Source organism: Lutra lutra, chromosome 8 (genome assembly GCF_902655055.1).
Source record: "Lutra lutra chromosome 8, mLutLut1.2, whole genome shotgun sequence".
NCBI lineage: Eukaryota > Metazoa > Chordata > Mammalia > Carnivora > Mustelidae > Lutra > Lutra lutra.
The window spans coordinates 56,173,566-56,194,040 of NC_062285.1; the positions used below are offsets into that span (position 1 = coordinate 56,173,566).

The following is a 20,475-nucleotide window of genomic DNA, read 5'->3' on the forward strand; positions in this document are numbered from 1 at the left end:
GAATATGATTTTGGCCCTCAGAGGTCTTAAGATCTAAGGGAGGCACAGATGGTTGCAGAAACCATAACTTGTGCAAGCTCTAATGGTGACCCGAAGGGCTGTGGACCCCAGAGGTGAAGAGGTAAAAGGACGTCTGGCTCTGTCTTCAGCTCATTGCCTCACTTTGTCCTCAGCTTCCTCTGTGTTGAATGAGAAGTTTCTCTTCCAGCTGCTGAGGTGTCTTCTCAGATGACAAGAACAGTGGTGGCTTCCTAGATGACATCACACTTTAGGGGCAGGAATGGGAAGGACACTTTGCTCAGGAGATGATTACCCTGGTGTGACTGCAGAATAAAGGGAAAGGAAGAGAAAAGAGAGCACGCACCAGAGTTTTAGAGTTGGTTTGGAGTTTTTGTTCTTAGATTTTATTTAGAGATCTAGTAGATGAGGAACGTGAGGATTAGAGACGTCAAAGAACTTGCCCATGGTCAGACAGCTAGTAGCTGGAAAAATCAGGTCCCCTTGACTTGATACAGATTAAGTATGTTTTTAATTTATGCATTCATGCCCAAACTCACACATTCATGTAATTATCCCAGTTAGCAACTTATTTCCAGATGCATTGATGGGGTTGGGAGGGGGTGGTCCAGGTCTCTCAGGAAGGCAACTTCAGAAAATGGTAGGAGAATGGGAAGAATACTATGAAATGCCTAAGAAAAAAACATGAGAACAACTGATTAAATTAAGTAGCTTTTATTATTCTCTGAGAAAGGGTCTGTATATTTGGATACCTTGGCCTTGCATCTGTTCTCACAAGGGGAGACCCCAGTAGCGTCTTCTTTGCATCCCCATCCTTGCCTCACAGAGCTGAAGTACCAAGGAGACTCACTGTCAGACCTCTTGAGAGCACCAAGCACCCCAGATAGCCCCAACCCCCCTACACACTGAGCCAAAGGCTGGTGGAACAGGAGCGTATAGGAGTTGTTCTTGATCCAGGCTTTGGGTCTGCAACAGACGGGCCAGCAGGCCAGGCTCAAATGGAATCTTCTTGGACTCCTCAGAGCTCCAAGTCTGAATGTGGCAGCACAGAGAGGGCCCCCAACTCCCCTCCTATATCCTGCCCTTCTCTTCCTACCCTTGGCTCTGTCCTCACTGTAAGGACCTCATGCAAACACTGGCCTTCAATTCCAACCTCCAGCCACAGCTGCAGACAGACCGGAGGAGAGCCCACCAGCAAAGCAGTCTGATGGACCTTGGGAAGAGGACTGTATAAGCCTGGGTATGGGCTGAGGGTAGTGGGTAGGAAATTCTGGGGTTTGGATTGCCTAATAGAGGAGAGTGGCTGCAGATGAGCTTGTCTCAGTGACCCTACAGACTCCTCCTAGCTCTGTGGGGAGAGGACAGCTGGGAGGGACCAAAACAGGGCCTGCTAAAGAAGGGTCCAGAGCAGGGGCCCCAGTGACCTAGTATAAGGACCCACACTAAGAAAACTTAGGGGCAAAGAGACTACGAAATGCACTTGGGGCATGAACCAGAAGTGGCCCCCACATTCTCCTACCTGGATGGTGCATGTGTGCTAGAGATTGGGCAGAGGGAATTTCTGTTTCCCTCTTGTTTCTGCCCCAGGCCTTGGCTCTGTCTTCGGAAGCCAGGTCTGAGACACTGGTATTGGTAGAGGTGTACTATGAAGCTGGGGACTCTGGGACCAAAGATATGGGTGTGAGAGAGCAAAGGGTGAGGCTGGAGCCAGTCCTGCAAACTGGGCAGGACTGCCAGATATACTCAAGGACATGCAAGCGCCCGAGTGCCACATGGTCAAGGTCATCTTTAGGGGATGGCCAGTGTGGCCATGGTAATGACCCCTGGTATGTGGGGGAGGGGGCAAATGCCTCCAAAGGAGAAGGTTTTTAGGAATTTCTCTTGGGTTCTGCTTGGGGTCAGTGACAGTGGCTCTCGGTATCTCTAGGTAGGCATCACCTATCCCAGGGTGGGCAGGGTCAGGTGCCACAGCCGCCCTCTCTCCCCAAAACACACCAGGGCTGAATCGGCCACAGCCCCAGTTGTTTTGACTACCCTGTCAGAAGCTGCTACTTGCTACATTCACCTTCTCGCCCTCTAAGGACTGTAATTTGGCGCTTTCTAAGTGCTCGTTTGTGGTTTCCAGACACTCGATGGTATAATTACAGAAATGGACTTGCCACCTCCCTGACTCTGGGTCAGGTGTACCTGTTGGCCCAAGGTTTGCAGCTGAACATTCTGAAGACAGAAAGCAGCCCGGGTATTTCCCCCTGCACCTGCCCTAAGTGCCACAGAAGGGTCTCCTTCTCACCTGGTGGGAGAGAAGGCCTGAGAACAGAGAGCAAGACCTGGACTTGTGGTGGAGAATAGATGCAGGGAGCCAGGAAATAGAGTGGATGGTCTAGTCCTATTTTGGAGAACCCCAAGAGGAACGTGGAAGCATGTTAGCAAGGAGTCTGGGGCAGAGTCCTGAGGATGGGGCTGAGATGAGCAGGAGGGACACTGGAACCCAGCTCCCTCCTTGCAGACAGGTGAAAGGCTGCTTCCCAAAGCACAGATGCCAGCCTGTGCTGGCACACGAAATCAGCCCAGGCTCTGCCATCACCTGTTTTATAGTCCTGACGTTATTTTGATGTGTATTAGAAAAGATGTCATTCAATAGTTTAAAAAGTTGCCTTAAAAGTAAATATATTGGGTAAACTTGCAGGCCCATCTAAAGCAAAAATATTAAAGAAAATGACAGTCCAGGTGGTTTGTAGATATGGGCAAAATCCCACATGATACCTGAATGGCTGTAGATGGGGAAATATTGGAGGAGACATGTACATGTTAGAGAGGGGCAAACAGGCGCTGTCGGCAGAGGCCAGCTATCCCAGCACAGCTCTGGGTTGGCTGCCAGGGTGGGGCCAGCTCCTGAGGGCTGTGAGAAGCTCAGAGTTGGGCAAGCTGCCACGGTGTAGACAGCTTAGGATAGAACCACATTTTTCTCCTTGGATGTAAGTGTCCTCCAAGTCAGAGAGGGGGTAGAGACTCAGAAATGTCCCCAAATACGGAAACATTTGGCAAAGGGAAAGAGAAATTTGAGCCTCATCTGCGTCTCTCCATTGAGCAGAACCAAAACCATGAAGTATATGTTGCAGGGAGGTGACTTCAACATGTAGTGAGGAAGGACTTTCTTCTAAAGGGGAACTGTCTGAAAATGGGCCCTGGGCCAGGGGAGAGTGGTCCTCTCACTGGCCTCCAGTAGGGTTGGGGAAGGGCATCCCCTCCCCTTGGGTTCCTCCTAGCAAGTACAGTGTGACTCTCCAATGGGCAAAGTGGGAGGGACATAACCACCATGCTCTCAGTGGCAGCTGAGAAGAGGCTCATGGCCAGTTGAGGCCAACTTTGGTTGTTGGGAATGGAATGAATGAGAACAGGGAGAGTGAGACTCTGTGGAACCTGACAGAATGTGCTCCTTCCCTCAGCTCTCAGGAGATGTTCAGATGGAGGCCCTGCCTCAGACATCTTGAGATTCTGGTCCATGGAAAACAACCACAGCCTGGAGCTGAACGTGTCAGAATGAAGAACGTGGCCAACATGCTGCCCAGCCTGAGGCCCAGCTTGAATCCCCGTACCACACTGAGGCAGGTAATTGTCGGTGCTGGAGGCCTTTGGAGGTGTCTGCCCAACTGACTCATAAGGTGGGGCCCAATTTGGCAATCTGAACCCTGTGTTTGGGTGTTAGGATAGCAATGCTGCCTGGGTTTCCTCAGGGAGCAAAACTAAGACATCACTTACTCTACTCCTACTTCCATCTGGGGCTATCCTTCACCAGTGGAAGACCCGTAAGCCAGCCATGCTCATTTCCCTGGAGGAATGTGGAGAGGAGCAGGCTGTGGGAGTTCTCGTGAGGGTGCAGGTGACAGGGAGGGCAGAATTCCCAAGGTATCCAGAGCTATTTTCATATTAGGCATGCCCCGTTCTTCTCAAGGAGTTGAACCTCGGTCAAGATCCCAATACAAAGAAAAGGCAGTCTGTTTTGGCCAACCAAGAAAACTGGGGCTTTGGGAGGATGAACAGAGCCCATTCTGTTTGGGGTAAGCCCTCTGGGGATGTTTGGGAAAGGGTGGGGCCATTTCCAATGCCTCTTTCACAAGGAACCGGACCACTGGGAAATGTCAGTGTTTGTCCATGAGGCCAAAGTCCTCAGGGAGATACCAGCTGTGGTGTCATTTTCCAGGAAAGACACATTCTTCACCAACTGTCAGAGACTTCCCTACAAATTGACCTCTTGCCTTTCTTGGTCACACCAGCATGAAGACTTATAGCTAGTGACAGGGGGAGAACCCAAGGTGGACAAAAACAGGAATGAGGAAAGTCAGGTGACCAGGCCACTGAGCTGTCAAGACCATTCCCCTCAAGACGACCAGGATGAAGCCTGGCAAAGTGGAGTGATCTTTACCAAGCAGCCTGGGCCCCGCCCAAGAGGCCAGGCTGCAGGATGGAGCAGATGTGAACTTGAAGGCTCAAGCTATCAAATAGTAACCAAAGGATGGGTCTAATTCCAGCCCAGGTTCTTCCTATCCTCCACCAACAAGTGAGCACCTGTGACTGTCATTTTGTGCCAGGCACTGCTCCTGCTGCACCTTGGGGCAAGGCAATGTGGAGGGGTCAAGAGGGAAAGGTCAGTGCTGAGGAAGATGGACTCAGGAACCCATCTGGAGTGACCTCTCCAACTGAGATCAGTGAACAAAAACTCAGAGTGTATATAGTCCCTGGGTCAGAAAAACGTATCTGGCAGAGGAGCTACAGGAGATGGTGCTGTTCTATGGACCTAGTCCAGTTCCTGGTGGCACAACATGGGAAATGGGCAAATAAATGAGACCTAAGGTGGTCGTCTGGTGTGAGCAGCTTTTGCAAGAAGGCTGTGAGAAGAGGAACTGGAAGGGAGGTGGGGCAGGACTGGGTGGAAGAGGCAGGGGTGAGGTCTCGAGATTGGGAGAGGGTTAACTGGGTGTGGTGTGGAGGATAAAGAGTAGGTTCTTTGGCCAGAGCAGAATCTGGATAGAGATAGTGCATTTGTATCCTACTGTTGCAGTAACAAACAATCAGAAACTCAGTGATAGAAACAACACAAACTTATTATCTCATAGCTGCAGAAGTCAGAGTCAGAAAGGGGTATCTGCTGGGCTAAAAGCAAGCTGTGGCAGGGCTGTGTTTCTTCTGGATGCTCTAGGGGAGAATTCATTTTCTTGCCCTTTGCAGCTTCTAGAAGCCACTCACCTGCCTTGGCTCACAGGTCCCTTTGTCCCTTCTTCAAAAGTGGCCATGGTGGTCTTCTGGCTTGACATCACTCTGACCTCCCCTCTGCCTCCTTCCTCCACATTTAAGGACCCTTGGGATTATGTTGGATCCACCTAGATAATCTAGGGTAATTATCCTAATTTTAAGAGTAGCTGATTAACAACCTTAATTTTTTCTGCAGCCTTAATTTCCCTTTGCCAGGTAACATATCATTGTCCAGGTTGTGGGCATTAGGGCATGGACCTGTGCCCATACCAGATGGTAGTAGGGGTGGTGAGGAAGGGGGATCCAGAGGAATGAGGAGGTGAGTATAAGGCCAGTAGGAAGCTACTGTGTGTTCTCGAGCAAAGGAAGGCCACGCTTTACCAAGTGACTGGGGGATAACTTCAATTCTCAGGGTTAATGTGAGATCATTTTCCAGACTCAGAACAATGAAGCCATGTTATGTCTGAGTCTTGCAGACCATAACACGTTATTGTTCTCTGCTGAGGGCAACGTGCCAACCTGCAGGAGGCCATGGCTGGCGCCAGAGTGAGGGGCCCCAGCCCTCGGGGATGCCTAGGTCATCTGGGAGCTAGGGACTGCCTGAGAGCCTGGGTAGAAGGCTGGGAAATATCGATTGCCACCGAGTGTCTCCCCGGTCCTGAATGGTGAGACTGCCCTTTCCGAGGAGGTCTAGAGGGTGAGGAGGTCGATGGGTGGGACAGGCCCTAGAGGCAGACTCAAACCGGTTGGGGCTCTTGGGCCACTGAGGAGGGAAGTAGGGCATGGTGGGGGCGGGGTGGGGGGAATCACTGTGAATGAAGCGTTTGTTCACTCCTTGACACATACCCTGTCTGGGAAGGCAGATGGGTAAATGGAGAACCAGGCCTCATAGATCCAAGGAGTCAGGAAGTCTCACCTTGTGGGGGCATCATGGTGTTGATGGTCCTAAGGGTGCCTCCAGAATTTCTGCAAGAGCAGGGCTTGGGGCTTAAGGACTGTGATATGATTGGAAAGGGGCAATGGGATGACAGGGCTGGCTCAGAACTGGTGGGCAGAGCAGCACACCATTTTCATTAAGGTGGTATGGTGATTTGAGGAGGCACTGGTGTGTGGGCTGCTGATGGAGTTTATGGCTGTGCTGGGCTCCTTGGGGTCCCCTGGGTATCACCACTTGGATGCTGGTTGAGAACATAGGCATTAGGAACAGCCAGACCTGAGGTCAAATCTCAGGTTTGCCACTTACTAGCTGATGACCTTACACAAGACACAACTCCTTTCTGAGGTTCAGAAAACAGGGATAATAATGGCTTTATTGCCTATGGTAATGTGAGTAGTAAATAAGACAAGGTATGTTCAATCTTAGCACAATTTCAGGCACACAGTGAGGCTTCAATAGCCATTTATTTCAAAGAAGAGTGAGAGGAAATCAGGTCCAATGTCACCAAAAGAAATGAGGCTTCATCTGAGTGAGATCGGGTTCATTTATTTTCCGAATAGTGTGGCCTAACTCAAGGAGTTAGTCTAATTCCTATGAGGTCACTTGGTAGCCCGTCCACCCCCAAGAATCAAAAATGCCAAATAACCCTCAGGCGGGGTCACCCCTTCTTAGCCACTTGTCTTCACGGCCTCTTTTCAACCAGAGTAAAGTTCTGGGGGACACTATCCGGGTGTCTTGGTGTAGAGAGTTTCAAGGGTGGGAAAGAGGAGCAATAGAAGGAAAGGCTGGAGGTCAAACCAAGACACTCGGTCACACATGTGGCCTTGGGAAAAGAGGTGGTCAGACACATCTTGGCCATCTGGGATAGACAGCCACAGAAACATCTGGACCTTTGCCCCGCGTCTGGTGCCAGAGATGTAGGGAGAGGAGTGGTAGTAGGCGATCTCCAAGCTTCCATCCCAGGGACATTGTATAGGATAACCCCAGTCCTCTGGAGTCTTGCCCCAGATTCCCAGCTGCCCCACCCCAGGTCCTAGCAGTCCCGAGAGGGAAGGGGTCTTCCCAAGGACCACCCCTCTATCCCCACTCAAGAATGGACACTCCTCCTCACCAGGGCTGCTGCAAGATGCTGATACACACTCACGGCTGAGTGGCATCTGAGGCCCTCTGTGTTTGGTGCCCTCACAGGCTGCCCAGAGATCAGAGACACTGCCGAGGTCCTCGTCAGGTCAAGTCAAGGTCATGGACCAACAACCTGAGCATCAACAATGGTGAAGACAAGGGCTTTTGGTGTCTTACTTGCCCATGTTCATGTCGAGGCTCTGGCACTTACCAGCTACTTATGTTCTCTGGGCCTCGATTTCCTCATTTGTAAAATAAGGATAATAACTGGCTCACCTCATGATGTTGTAAAGATTAAATGAATTACTATATCCAGACCCGGGCCTGGCCCTCAGCTGGTGCTAAGTGTGCCTATGGTTACTGTCTTCTATCATACCACAGAGCACATCCTGAGCATGATCCAGTGGTTCGGGATCATGGACAAGTCCAGGGTCAGAAAGGCACCCCAACTAGCCATTGTCAGGCACCCATTTGGAACAGACTGCCTGAGAAGCCTCTGGGTCTCTGTCTCATGTTTTGTGGCAGAGAAGCCAAGACAGAGGATGAGTCAGAGAGAGACACAGAAAGACAGAGACAGATGGAGAGACAGAGGCAACACTCAGGGTAACTGCCCCTCTTAGTATGAAAGGCAGGGAGAGGGTGGGCCCAGGGGTAGGGCTGTGAATGGATCCACCTGGCTGGCTGGACGGCCATGGAAATCCAGGGATTGGGTGGGATGAGGGACGAGGGGAGCCCTTGAAAATGACTCCAGAGGATATGGATTTGAGTAGACAGCTAGCTGAGTACACAATGTGGTCTGGACATAGGTGAACAGTGTGTGATTCTCACTCCTTCCATCAGTGGGAGGAGGGATGGGAGAAAGGCAGGAGCAAAGGGGTTTCCAGTACTTGTTCCTCATCATCTCTGGCACCAGGCCCTGGAGGGACCAGGCCTGGCAGAGGCAGATGTCTTCAGGGGAAAGGGCGCTGGTGCCGACTTTGGCTCAGAGGCCAGTCTCCACCCAGCCCTTGCACGACCACCCGCTGAACACAGGCAGTTGATAGGGGTCACCATCCTGGGCCTGGCAAGGAGATCATGGGGACCCAATCCTGTCCCCAGACCTTGTGTCTACCCCACAGGCCCGTCCTGTTCACTGTCACACTCCCATGGTGGCGGCTCACTGCATGGAACCCCCACAACGGCTCAAAACACTTGTGTTAAGCGAAGAAATGATGAAATAATTGGTACAAGTGTTTTCGCAGTTGCCTTGGACATTGTGTCTCTCTTGGAAAAGGCTGACCCATTTCCATGGGCCCTTGACAGTGCTTGTCAGTCCCAGTGGACAGTGAGTGAGGCCAGCAGTTTATGCCTATATGGTGTGAGGACAGGATCTGGGAGTGCGCGGAGGGTGCAGCTGGGCACAGAAGATGTTGGTGTGCCTCCAGGACTGTCCCAACGCCCAGTGTATTTCCTGAGCCAGCCCTGGGTCTTCTTCTCTCCACCTCCCCTACACCATTGTCTATACTGGCTCACCCCAGGTGATTATAGCTCTTGCAGAGCTGGCAGTGGGGGGGTGGGGTGGCAAATGGAAACCAGTCTCTGTCCCCAGGCCTTGCTCTAGGGCAGGACTAGGAGGCAGTGCACCTAGCAGAGGCTCCGTTGGAGAGGACAGCTCTAGCCTCTGCCTCCGCCTTCCCTTCCCTAGTTGTGGCTGCTGTGATGGGAGGAGGAAGGAGCAGGGAGGAAAAGAACATGCAGGTTAGGGATGCAAGAGGGGCTCCTTGCCACCTCTGACCCCATCAGGATAGAAGCCTGGGATCAGTGAGTAGTGTCCCTGCCTCTCCTTCATAGAGAAAGTACTGCGAGTTTGCAGAGTTCCAGGCACACTCATACCCACGTGTGAGGACAAAAGCGAATGCCAAGAAAGTGGTAAAAAGCCCTTCTTTGTTTCTTCACCATTTTAGATGTACAGATGTGGAGTTTGTAGGACAGTGCCTTGCATATGGTGAGGCCTCTGTAAGTGTTTATTAAAAAAATAAAACCACCCTCCATGAGAAAGCCAAACACAGAGGGTTTTGCTGTATATCCTTTTTTAAGTCCCTCTGACTAATGAAAGTATTTGATTTCCAGCCCATAGTTTCAATCAACCCGGGGGGATTTTTCAAAGGCTTTGGTATGCCATTGGCAAAACACCCTTCAAATGAGGAATGAGCATTCCCCAGACTTGCAGGGGCCTGTCCGAGGGCAGCTCAGCATTCTGTCCCACAAGCGCCAATCACCTGCTCAGTGTGAGGGGGAAGGGCAAGTCTGCTCCCAGGGCCCCCTGAATGTTTGCCCCACCCTTCCTGCCAACCCCAGCCAGCTCGAAATTACAACTCTGACTTGCACGGCCCCTTTCCTTCTACATCTGCAGACCGTGCTTCCTCCCAGTGTGATGGGGGAAACAGCAGTGCAAGGCCAGGCTATGTGTCCAGGGTCCCAACAGTGCAAGGGCTCCCTGTGAACCTAGACATAGCCCAGAGTAGACCCACAAGCTTCTCTACCTAGACTGTAACCCACAGCTTGTGCGAAGCCCTCGCACCAGAAAAGTCAGCTCCAAGGGCCCATTTATCACCATGACCCAGGTAACAGCAACAGGACACCACCTCCGAAAATCACCCACGCCAAGGCAAAGTGGTTGCTTTGCTTGGGGACATTTGCATTCCTAGAGAGGTAGGGAGGCCCTCTCAGCAGCATGGGGAGCCCCAGCGCACATGGCCACAGGAGGGTGGGCTGGTGTCACCAGCTCCCCAGTCTACAAAGGGGCTAGGCTCCTCGATGGCCCTGCAGTCCCGAGAATCTAGCTGAGATCAAAGCCAGGACCCAGAGTTGAGGTGGGGGGCAGGATTCCACTGACTCTGGGTGGAGGCAGGAAAAATCTTCCTTCGGTTCTTCCCCGAGGCAAGGCTGTGTGAGGAGGCGCCAGGGCTGGCGCATGGTCCCTCTGCCCTTGCCCATCCTGCTGAATCTGGCTCTGCACTCCCAGACGGGGCTGCCAGCCGCTGCCCAGTGAATAGGGTGATTCATGCTCTAACTATTGCTCCCCACTTTTTGTGCTGAACATGCATGGGATAGAAAGCCTACAAAGGCGAGGACGCTACGACTTTTTTTCTCTCTCAGAGGGGTACGGAATGGCTGGGGCAGGGCATAGGGGCAGCTAGGGAGCTCAGGTGCTGAGTGCTCACAGGGCCAGAGGTGGTGGAAGAATGGAGTGAAGGGCAAAGGATAAAGAGTCATAAGCTCTGCCGTCAGAGGGTGCCCAGGCTAAAGCGGACAGGGGCCCACCTTCTGGACATGGACCAGGGAAGGAAGCAGATGGATGGGACTCAGAGACCCAGCATGGGGCTAGGGAGAGCCTCACACCAGGATCTGGGGAAGGAATGGAGGGAAATGCCTTATGTCTGCCAGGTCAATTCAAAAAACGTTTGCTGAACACCTTCAGTGTGTCAGGCCGGGCTGAACATGTGGTGGTAATGTGAAGGGGAGCCAGCTGTGTTTCCTAACCTTGGGGCATGTCCGATTCGGTGAGACCCAGAGGCTGTGTGCAACACCATCTTCTGTTACCCATAGGGTCTACTCCTCACATTTCCTGAGAAGTTTAAAGATTGCAATGGGGCTCCGAGGAGGGAACCTTGGGCTGGAATTGCAGGATGAGTCCAATCCCTGCCCATGGACACCTGGATTTACCCTTCTCACTGCCTGCTCTGTGAGGGAGGTTAGGGTGTCCTGCCCCCTCTGCGGGCAGACCCACAGCGCCAGCCACTACAGTTTACTTAGCACCGTGCTCGTCTTTGCTGATGGGAAAGGCTAGGCAACGTGTGCTGCCATGACTTGGTCACTCCCTCCGTGGGTGCCCGGCAGAGAAGCTCAGTGAGCTCCCTGTAATCCCTCCCTTCCTGCCACAGTGCAATGCCGGCTGGGGTGGGACTCTCCCACACTTCGGTGTTACCAGTGCCTGGCTCCCCGCCCCCCCCCCCCCATTATTTATAGCTGTCCAGGTCTGGCACTGCAGGAGGGACCACCTTACCTGCTGGGAGGAGGGTTCCCACAAAACTCGGACTGAAAAGTGCCGCTTCCCCCCACCCCCACCCCAAGTCAGGCACCTAAACACTCCCTGCCACAGTTACTCGCCACCCACACACCCTTGGTCCCTGGCATTGAATCTGAGCTTGGCACACTCTAGAGATTCTCAGACTGGCCAGAATGCATTCCTGTTCCACTGAGTCCTTCTCTTTCCTCTACACAGCTGGGAGGAGGAGGGATGGAGGAAAGAGAATGTCCCAGTGTCTTGGGAGGGGTGGGGCTTCCCCAAGGGCAGCGGACTGAACCCAGGACCTGTGCGGGGGTGCAGGGTGCGTAGCCTGATGGTGATCTTCCAGTGGAGAGGGAGAACCATGCTAGGAGTCCTCAGACACCTGCTTTCAGCTTGGATCTGGTCTCTCAGGGGCTGAGAGTCCGCCAGTATGTTTCAGGGTCCCTAAACACTCACATCGGTCCCCCAAGAAGCAACAAAGTGTGAAATTGGCAAACTCAGTAAAATTAATCTCCGAGAGCCTCAGGAATTCTCCAGGTGGCAAGGCAACCCAGACCTTATTGCCCAAGACCTGGGAGGTGAGCTCTGGCTATCAGTCTGTCTGTCTGGATTTACCTGTCCACTGCTTGCTCATCACAGCCCTCTGGTGAACAAGCACATCTTAGCTGATCCCTGGTGGCCTAGAGTCATTTTCCCACAGCTGTGGCTTCCCTGGGACCGACCACAGGCCTGACTAGAGATTCTCCAGTTTGGGCTGGGTCCTCATTCCTTTACTCTTGAGAATGTACTTCCTTGGCCCCAAGGCTCTCAATCCATCCCCTACTTCCCCAGGAGCACCTTGGCCCTGTCCCAGATCCTAATGGCCCAGTGCTGTGTGGATTTAGAGTCCTACTTCTGTATTAGGGAGGCCGAGAGGTGGCCTCACTCATGTCTGCAGCCAAAAGCGGGGCGTGCTTTAAGACAGACACGTGCTCAAACCTAAGCAGACCCCTCTCCTCCACGTGGTGCCCACCGGGACCAGCACAGCAGAGGGGACTAGCAGGAGTCCTCCCTAAAGCAGTTGTGTCAGACTGTGATGCCAGCTGCCCGGTCCCCCGGATCGGCTCCCCGGGCCTAACTGGTAGGACAATCCAAAGTCTCAGAATTCCACTTTCCATGCCCCCGGCCCTCAAGGAAACTCTGGGCTGGCGCTCAGAGAGAGCGCAGCCGTCCCCGCTGCTCGCAACAGGGTGGTTCTCCGTTATAACAGGCCGGCGGATTCTCAACATGTTCCTGATGAGATTAGGAGCTCCTGCAGGTATGTGTTTGTGGCAGCCTTTAGCCTGTATCAACAGATACGATGACTCATTTCTTCCCTAGTGGAATAACTGAGGGCTTGCTGGAACACACCTGGGGGGCTGGGGGAGCGGGCAGAGCAGCTCCCTCTGAAGAGAGACGTGACTGCCAGGCTGAGTCTAAGGACCTTTTTATGAGGGTTTGCATGGGGACCCCGGGTTTGCTAAGGCCCTGCAGGGTCCTGGGGAGGCTGAAGAGCAAGGGGAGAGGTCAAAGCCATGGAAAATACTGAATCAGGAGGAGGTGTGGAGGGATTGGCCTGGCCCTGTAGACTTATAGACCTGGGGCTGAGAATGTCCCACACTCTCTGTTTCTGGAGCTTGTGGCTTGCGGAGATTTCCTGGTCCAAATCCTGCCAGAGAATCTGCCGAGTGGGCTCTGGGATGATAACTTCGCCTCCCCCCAGGAAAGGGAATTCTGCAGTAAAGGACAGAAGTCTACTTTCCCCTCTAGCACATAGCTGAAATGTCAGGTCACATTGCCTTTCCAAGTACCAAGGTCCCTGCAACAGCCCTCTGCCTAAAAGAGTAAAAAGAGCAGATCTCTGGCAGTGGGAGACTCGCTTGGCCTCCAATTAATGGACAGTGTGCCCCATGCTGAGATGGCTGACGATATCCCCAGTCCTGTAAGGAGCCCTCCAGACATTGGCCAAATGCACCCTGCCTTTCTAGTGTCCTTCTTGGGTGCTTGCAGCCCCAGGCCCCCATGGTGGAGAGAGACTGGCTGGCAACATCGCCAACTTTCTGCCAAGACATCAGCGCTGCAAGGCAAGGTTATTCCTAACTGAGCACAGCCTGCCAGGAAGCAAGCGTTTGCTCCCCACACCACTGTGCAGGTGTGCCGGTGAGCTCACAGCTGCCCCCCAGGCATGCCCAGCCCACTTAATCATTCACAGCCAGACAGCTCTCCCGCCCAACCCAGTTCTAGAGAATAAAAAGGGGGGATTGCAGTTCCTGGGTAACAGAGCCACTTTCTGCGTCCTGCTGAGCTCTGTTCTCGCCAGCACTTCCCAACCCCAAGTGCCCGGTACTCTTGCTCCACCAGGAACGAGCCATGCTGTCCCGCCAGTCGAATGTATCCTTCCGGAGCGGAGGCAGCCGTAGCTTCAGCGCTGCCTCTGCCATTACCCCGTCTGTCTCCCGCACCAGCTTCACCTCCGTGTCCCGGTCCGGGGGTGGCGGTGGCGGCTTTGGCAGGGTCAGCCTGGGGGGTGCCTGTGGAGCTGGCGGCTATGGCAGCAGGAGCCTCTACAACCTGGGAGGCTCCAAGAGGATCTCCATCAGCACCAGTGGTGGCAGCTTCAGGAACCGATTTGGTGCAGGTGCTGGTGCTGGAGGTGGCTATGGCTTCGGAGGTGGAGCCGGGAGTGGATTTGGTTTTGGCGGTGGAGCTGGTGGAGGTTTTGGGCTTGGTGGCGGCGCTGGCTTTGGAGGAGGCTTTGGTGGTCCTGGCTTCCCCGTGTGCCCCCCTGGAGGCATCCAAGAGGTCACCGTCAACCAGAGCCTCCTGACTCCCCTCAACCTGCAAATCGACCCCGCCATCCAGAGGGTGCGGACTGAGGAGCGGGAGCAGATCAAGACCCTCAACAACAAGTTTGCCTCGTTCATCGACAAGGTGAGTGGGATCGTTTGTGAAAAACCACCATGCGTGTGGCGTGTGGAGTAAATGCCAAAGAAAGTGGGAAGATGGGAGATTTTCTGACTTTGTGCAAAGACCTCTATAGTTGGCCGTTACAGCTTTTTCTGTGTCCTGGATTTGTGGCCCATTTTCTTAGTTAGACTGCTTCGTTGGCTGCTTAAGAGAGAGGGTCTTATTTCTTCCCCTTCTGAGATGACCTCATAAAGGCTTCTTGATGACTATAGGGCAAAGGGAAGAGTTCTGTGCTCCCTATAACAGGGCTGATTGAACAGAAAGATAGATGAGTTCATCTGGCAGTAGCTTGAGTGTCTTCACAGCTGCCCAGCTGTGTCCAGTGCAGTGTGGGAGTTTTGTCTCCCATAGAGGAGTGAGGCCAAGCACCTCACTCTGGACCTCCACTCTTGGGGCCCAGGGCCTGGCACTGTACATGGAAGGGGTAGGGGACCAGCATGAAATGGGAGGGAAATTGGTGAACTGATCATCAAAACATGAAATTCAGGTTTCTCCACCTTCAAACCCTGCCCTCTCCAGGTGCGTTTCCTGGAGCAGCAGAATAAGGTCCTGGACACCAAGTGGACTCTGCTCCAGGAGCAGGGCACCAAGACTGTGAGGCAGAACCTGGAGCCCTTGTTTGAACAGTATATCAACAACCTCAGGAGACAGCTGGACAGCATCCTGGGGGAGAGGGGCCGCCTGGACTCGGAGCTGAGGAACATGCAGGACCTGGTAGAAGACTTCAAAAACAAGTGGGTTGCAGGGAGCAGAGATGGGGCGGGTGATATTCTCTTGACACCAGATGTACTTTATAAACACGCTGCCACTTATGCCTTCCCCACGGGCTAGATGCATGTATGTTTCATGGGTACCTGAAGCACTAGGGAAAAAAAATCCTGCCCATGTTTAGAAAGTACCAGCCCCAAGCTCAGTCCTTTGGTACCACCAGCACTTAGCCACCAGTCAGAGCAAGAGGCTCAGTGCCCTTGGTACTGCCTGGTGAAATGAGCCATAATGTAATCCTTATTCTTTGGGGGCTTTTCTCCCCAGTATACTTGAAGTCCACAGCATGGGTTCTCTGATAGATTTTCCCCAAACCCAACTTAGTGACTCAAATAATTTCTTTAGTCCTTATGGAGCAGCAGCTGGGTTGATAGTTTTTTGTTTTTTTCACAAGGCTGTGAAAGTTCAAAAAAAGCACTAGGGAAATTGACTAGATATGGAGTTGGGGAGAAATAACACAGCTTCTTTATGGGAATATCCTTGAACCAACCCGAATGATAGCAATAACGTAATGATGATCTGGTAAGCAGTTGCAGAAAAACTGATATCCTTACAGGTGAAGAACATGCCCAGGGGCTCATACAACCAGCACTCTCTCCCTCTCTGGCTGTATGGTGTGAGAAGACCCTTCCCAGCAGGAAGGCTGGCTGACAGTGGTCTTCATGCAACAAAGACCCCAGGCCTCACCTGTCCCTCATTCTCTGATCAGTAATTCCCATCCTTTTTACCACCAGGTATGAAGATGAAATCAACAAGCGTACCACTGCTGAGAATGAGTTTGTGATGCTGAAGAAGGTGCGTGGGTAGAAGACAGTCCGCAGCCCAAGGCTATGCTGTCTTAAGGGGTCGTTCATTTAAGGCAGGGTAAAATTGGGTGCAGTGCCAACAATCCCTGTTTCTCTAGGATGTGGACGCTGCCTACATGAACAAGGTGGAGCTAGAGGCCAAGGTTGATGCCCTGATGGATGAGATCAACTTCATGAAGATGTTCTTTGAAGCGGTAAGAAATGCTTCCTATTTGGGACCTAGAGACATGGGACGTCACCAGGAATTAGGGGCTTCAGGACTGACTTCAGTGTCTCCCCTTCCCCTTTGGGACTACTCACACTTTATTACTTATGAAGCCAACAGTTTAAAAAAAGAAAGCCAAATTTAAAGCAAAAGATCTCTTCAGCAGTCGTTGTGCAGAGTGAGGTGTGGAGTGCATTACTAAAGGCACGCCTTTCCTGGCCACCTCCCCCTTCTGGAGTGGTGTCCCTTCTCTGTTTTCTCCTAGCATGCAATCCATGCTACTAGACTATTCTAAAAATACGTTATGGTCCAAGAAGATGAGTGTCTGAGAGGTTACATGAGAGGGGTTTCTTGGAAGCTCAAAGTTGTTTAAGTTTTTTTAAAAAACTACAATAGCCAAACTATGGAAAGAACCTAGATGTCCATCAACAGATGAATGGACAAAGAAGATGTGGTATATATACACAATGGAATACTATGCAGCCATCAAAAGAAATGAAATCTTGCCATTTGCGACGACGTGGATGGAACTAGAGGGTATCATGCTTAGCGAAATAAGTCAATCGGAGAAAGACAACTATCATATGATCTCCCTGATATGAGGGATAGGAGATGCAACATGGGGGGTTAAGGGGGTAGGAGAAGAGTAAATGAAACAAAATGGAATTGGGAGGGAGACCAACCATAAGTGACTCTTAATCTCACAAAACAAACTGAGGGTTGATGGGGGGAGGGAGGTTGGGAGGGGGGTGGGATTATGGACACTGGGGAGGGTATGTGCTATGGGGAGTGCTGTGAAGTGTGTAAACCTGGTGATTCACAGACCTGTACCCCTGGGGATAAAAATATATGTTTATAAAAAATAAAATTAATTTAAAAAAAATTAAAATTCAAAAAAAAAACTAGGTTGAGTCATGATCTGGATTGTTTATTGATTTATCTTAATTTTTGATGTAGGTGGTTATTATTTCTTTTCTCAAGTTGACATACCACAATGAGTGGAAGATTTGAATGGACCCAACATCAAATAACAGAATGACTGACTTCAAATCTCCCCACAGGAGCTGTCCCAGATGCAGACGCATGTCTCAGACACATCTGTGGTCCTGTCCATGGACAACAACCGCTCCCTGGACCTGGACAGCATCATCTCTGAGGTCAAAGCCCAGTATGAGGAGATTGCCAACCGCAGCCGGACAGAAGCTGAGTCCTGGTACCAGACCAAGGTGGGTGCTATGGCAAATGCATCCTGAGTGAAGGATGGACACGTGTCTAGGATTCCAGGCCATTGACAAAATGTTAAGGATAGGGCTCCTGAAACCTGCTGAGTGAGGCCTTGTGGGGTGACTTATGGGAATAGTCATGCATGACATTTGCCACATAAATTTAAGAACCTTAAGAATCTCATTCTGAATCCCACACCTCTGTCTCCATGAAAGCAAAGGCACTAAGGGGAAAAGTATCTAAGACCAGGTCCACTTGGACAAAGCTGAAACCAGCCACAGGCCTCAGATAAGGATATTACTTGCCACTTCTTGGTAGCTCCTGCCTGTGAGCTTTGAGAAATTGTTTCCATTCTTAAACAAATGGGGTCTTTCCTCTTTTCTGGTGGCTTCAGTATGAAGAGCTGCAGCAGACAGCAGGCCGGCATGGGGATGATCTCCGCAACACCAAGCAAGAGATCTCTGAGATGAACCGGATGATCCAGAGGCTGAGAGCTGAGATCGACAATGTCAAGAAGCAGGTAGGAAGAGGTTGCAAGAAGGCAAAGAAGGGACCTGAGCTCTGAAAATGAGACCCATTTGTTTTATTTTACTTTTTTATAAACATACACACACACACACACACACACGCACACCAGAGCTGGAACAAGTACCAGCATTTCAATGTTCCAACATTCACAGTGACCAGGAAAAATGTGTGGGCTTCTCCCTGGGATCCCAGAAAGAGACACTTCAGGCTTAGGTCAGCTACTAAAGGGTTCCCACTCACTTCTTGCCCTCTGTAGTGTGCCAACCTGCAGAACGCCATTGCTGATGCTGAGCAACGCGGAGAGCTGGCCCTCAAGGATGCCAAGAACAAGCTGGCTGAGTTGGAGGATGCCCTGCAGAAGGCCAAGCAGGACATGGCCCGGCTGCTGAGGGAGTACCAGGAGCTGATGAACACCAAGTTGGCCCTGGACGTGGAGATCGCCACCTACAGGAAGCTGCTGGAGGGCGAGGAGTGCAGGTGGGCATCAGGACTAACTTCACAAGCCCGGGATGGCCTCCCATTTGACAAAATGGAGCTTCTTCTCCACTGCAGGGTGTAAATCACACACACGAGTGAGCACTATCTTATACATGATAATTATTCTTCACTAATCCAGTTTCAATCCGACACCTAGGCAAACAGCTGACCTACACAGTGAGATCCCAACTCACTTTTCTGATCCTGTTCCCACCACTAGGATTCTTTCTCACCCTGTTCCCACCACCAGATTCCTCTCCTTCAAACAACTCAACAAATGCCTTTCCCATTCTTCAAGTACCCCTTCCTTTAGGAAGTCTTTCATGATCATTCCTGCTGAGTTAAATTCACTTGCCTTTGGATTCTCAAACTACTCTGTTTTCTGCAATCTTCTGACACTACCCATTGCATCCTTCCTGTTAGAAATATTTCTGTCCATGCCAAATTTCCTCAAAGAATGTAAGCTCCTACCAGGCCAAAACTGCTTGATACATATGCATAGTTCCCATAACCTCTTACTCATGTTTTCCTTATAATGGGTGGAGGAGAATGTGAATTACAATCTTCTTCCAATAACCTGTTTTCAGGTCAAACAAGCTGATACTCCTCTTCATTGGGAAGTCACTCTAGAGGGCTCTCTTTCTCTGATTTAAGCAGCTTTGGGGTATGCAGGCTTCTTGCTTGTAGGACAAGCTTTAAACATGACTACTACTGTCTTTTGGGGAGTTTTTAACTCTTACTTTAATTTTTCCCATTTTAGACTGAGTGGAGAAGGAGTTGGACCAGTCAACATCTGTAAGTAACTTTGAATAAACCTTAACAATGATGATAATATGTTGGTATTTGGTGACAACTCAGAATCCTATTGTTTCAACATACCAGAAACTCCCATCTCAGTATATAGTTATTCAGTATATTAGAGAGAGGGAGGTAGTGGAGGGAAAAGAGCACAAATTGAGACATGAACCAATATAGCTCATGTCTTATTTCTTAAAGCATAGACCCAGTATTCCATACATCCTGTACCCTCTCCCTTCACTGTCCTACCCCCTGAGGACCATCCCTTGCCTTCTATGCTCACCAACCTCTGTTAGGGACCTTAACTAAATGGCATAGTCCTGAGCCTCATTTTCTACTCTGTGAAAGAGGCCAGGTACAGTGCTAACACTAGTGGGATCAAATAATTTGGATGTGTATGATCAATCTAGCATGCTGGTCTCACCAAGTTCTCCTTCCTTTCTCTGCAGCTGTCATCACAAACAGCGTGTCCTCTGGCTATGGCGGCGGCAGTGGCTTTGGCGGTGGCCTTGGCGGAGGTCTTGGTGGTGGTCTTGGTGGTGGCCTTGGAGGAGGTAGCGGCGGAAGCTACTATTCCAGCAGCAGTGGAGGTGTCGGCCTGGGCGGCGGGCTCAGTGTGGGGAGCTCTGGCTTCAGTGCAGGCAGTGGCCGAAGCCTGGGGATGGGCTTTGGCAGCGGTGGGGGCAGTAGCTCCAGTGTCAAGTTTGTCTCCACCACCTCCTCTTCCCGGAAGAGCTTCAAGAGCTAAGAGCCTGCTGCAAGTCACTGCCTCCCAAGTGCAGCAACCCAGCCTGTGGTGACTGCCTCTTCCAGGTGGCTGCCCAAGCCAAGTTTTCTTTTTCTGGAGTGTGGTCTAGACCAATGTATTGCAGAGCAACGTTCTTGGTTCCTGGAAGTATCTAATCCTCGTTCTCTAGTCTCCCATGTTGTGATTCTGTGTTCTGCTTCAAATCAGCCTGTGGGTCTCTATAGCATGGTCCTTGATAAGAGAAGAATCTAAAGTTTTCTGGTGTCTAAACCTTCAGAACAGGGTCCCCATTCAAATCACAAATTTTATTTTGGTTCTGACTACCTCCAGAGTGTGTTCAATAAAATGCTTTTATAATATAAGCTGTTGTGAAGAATAATTTTTTTCAAGGTCTACAACCAGCCTAGAGACCCCATGAGGGTCAATTTGTCCAGATGTGATTGGTTCCTCTGGTGATTCATGGGGGGAATAGAATGACCTTCAAGGTCAAGTGGCCAACGTGGGTATCCAGAGACTCCAAGAGGCATGAAAGGATGTTGCTAAAACCTCTAGAATGGGGGC

At 51.2% G+C, this 20,475-nt stretch overlaps 1 protein-coding gene across 1 annotated transcript; it reads left to right on the plus strand.

The window, feature by feature from the left end:
* The first annotated feature begins 13,688 nt into the window (after positions 1-13,688).
* KRT5 (keratin 5) lies at positions 13,689-20,273 on the plus strand. The gene is made up of 9 exons (XM_047740795.1): positions 13,689-14,327; positions 14,883-15,097; positions 15,863-15,923; positions 16,033-16,128; positions 17,201-17,365; positions 17,758-17,883; positions 18,148-18,368; positions 19,129-19,163; positions 19,616-20,273. Exons 1-9 carry the CDS (start codon positions 13,767-13,769, stop codon positions 19,912-19,914), a joined length of 1,779 nt encoding a protein of 592 aa, XP_047596751.1. The 5' UTR covers positions 13,689-13,766; the 3' UTR covers positions 19,915-20,273.
* The last annotated feature ends 202 nt before the right edge of the window (positions 20,274-20,475 follow it).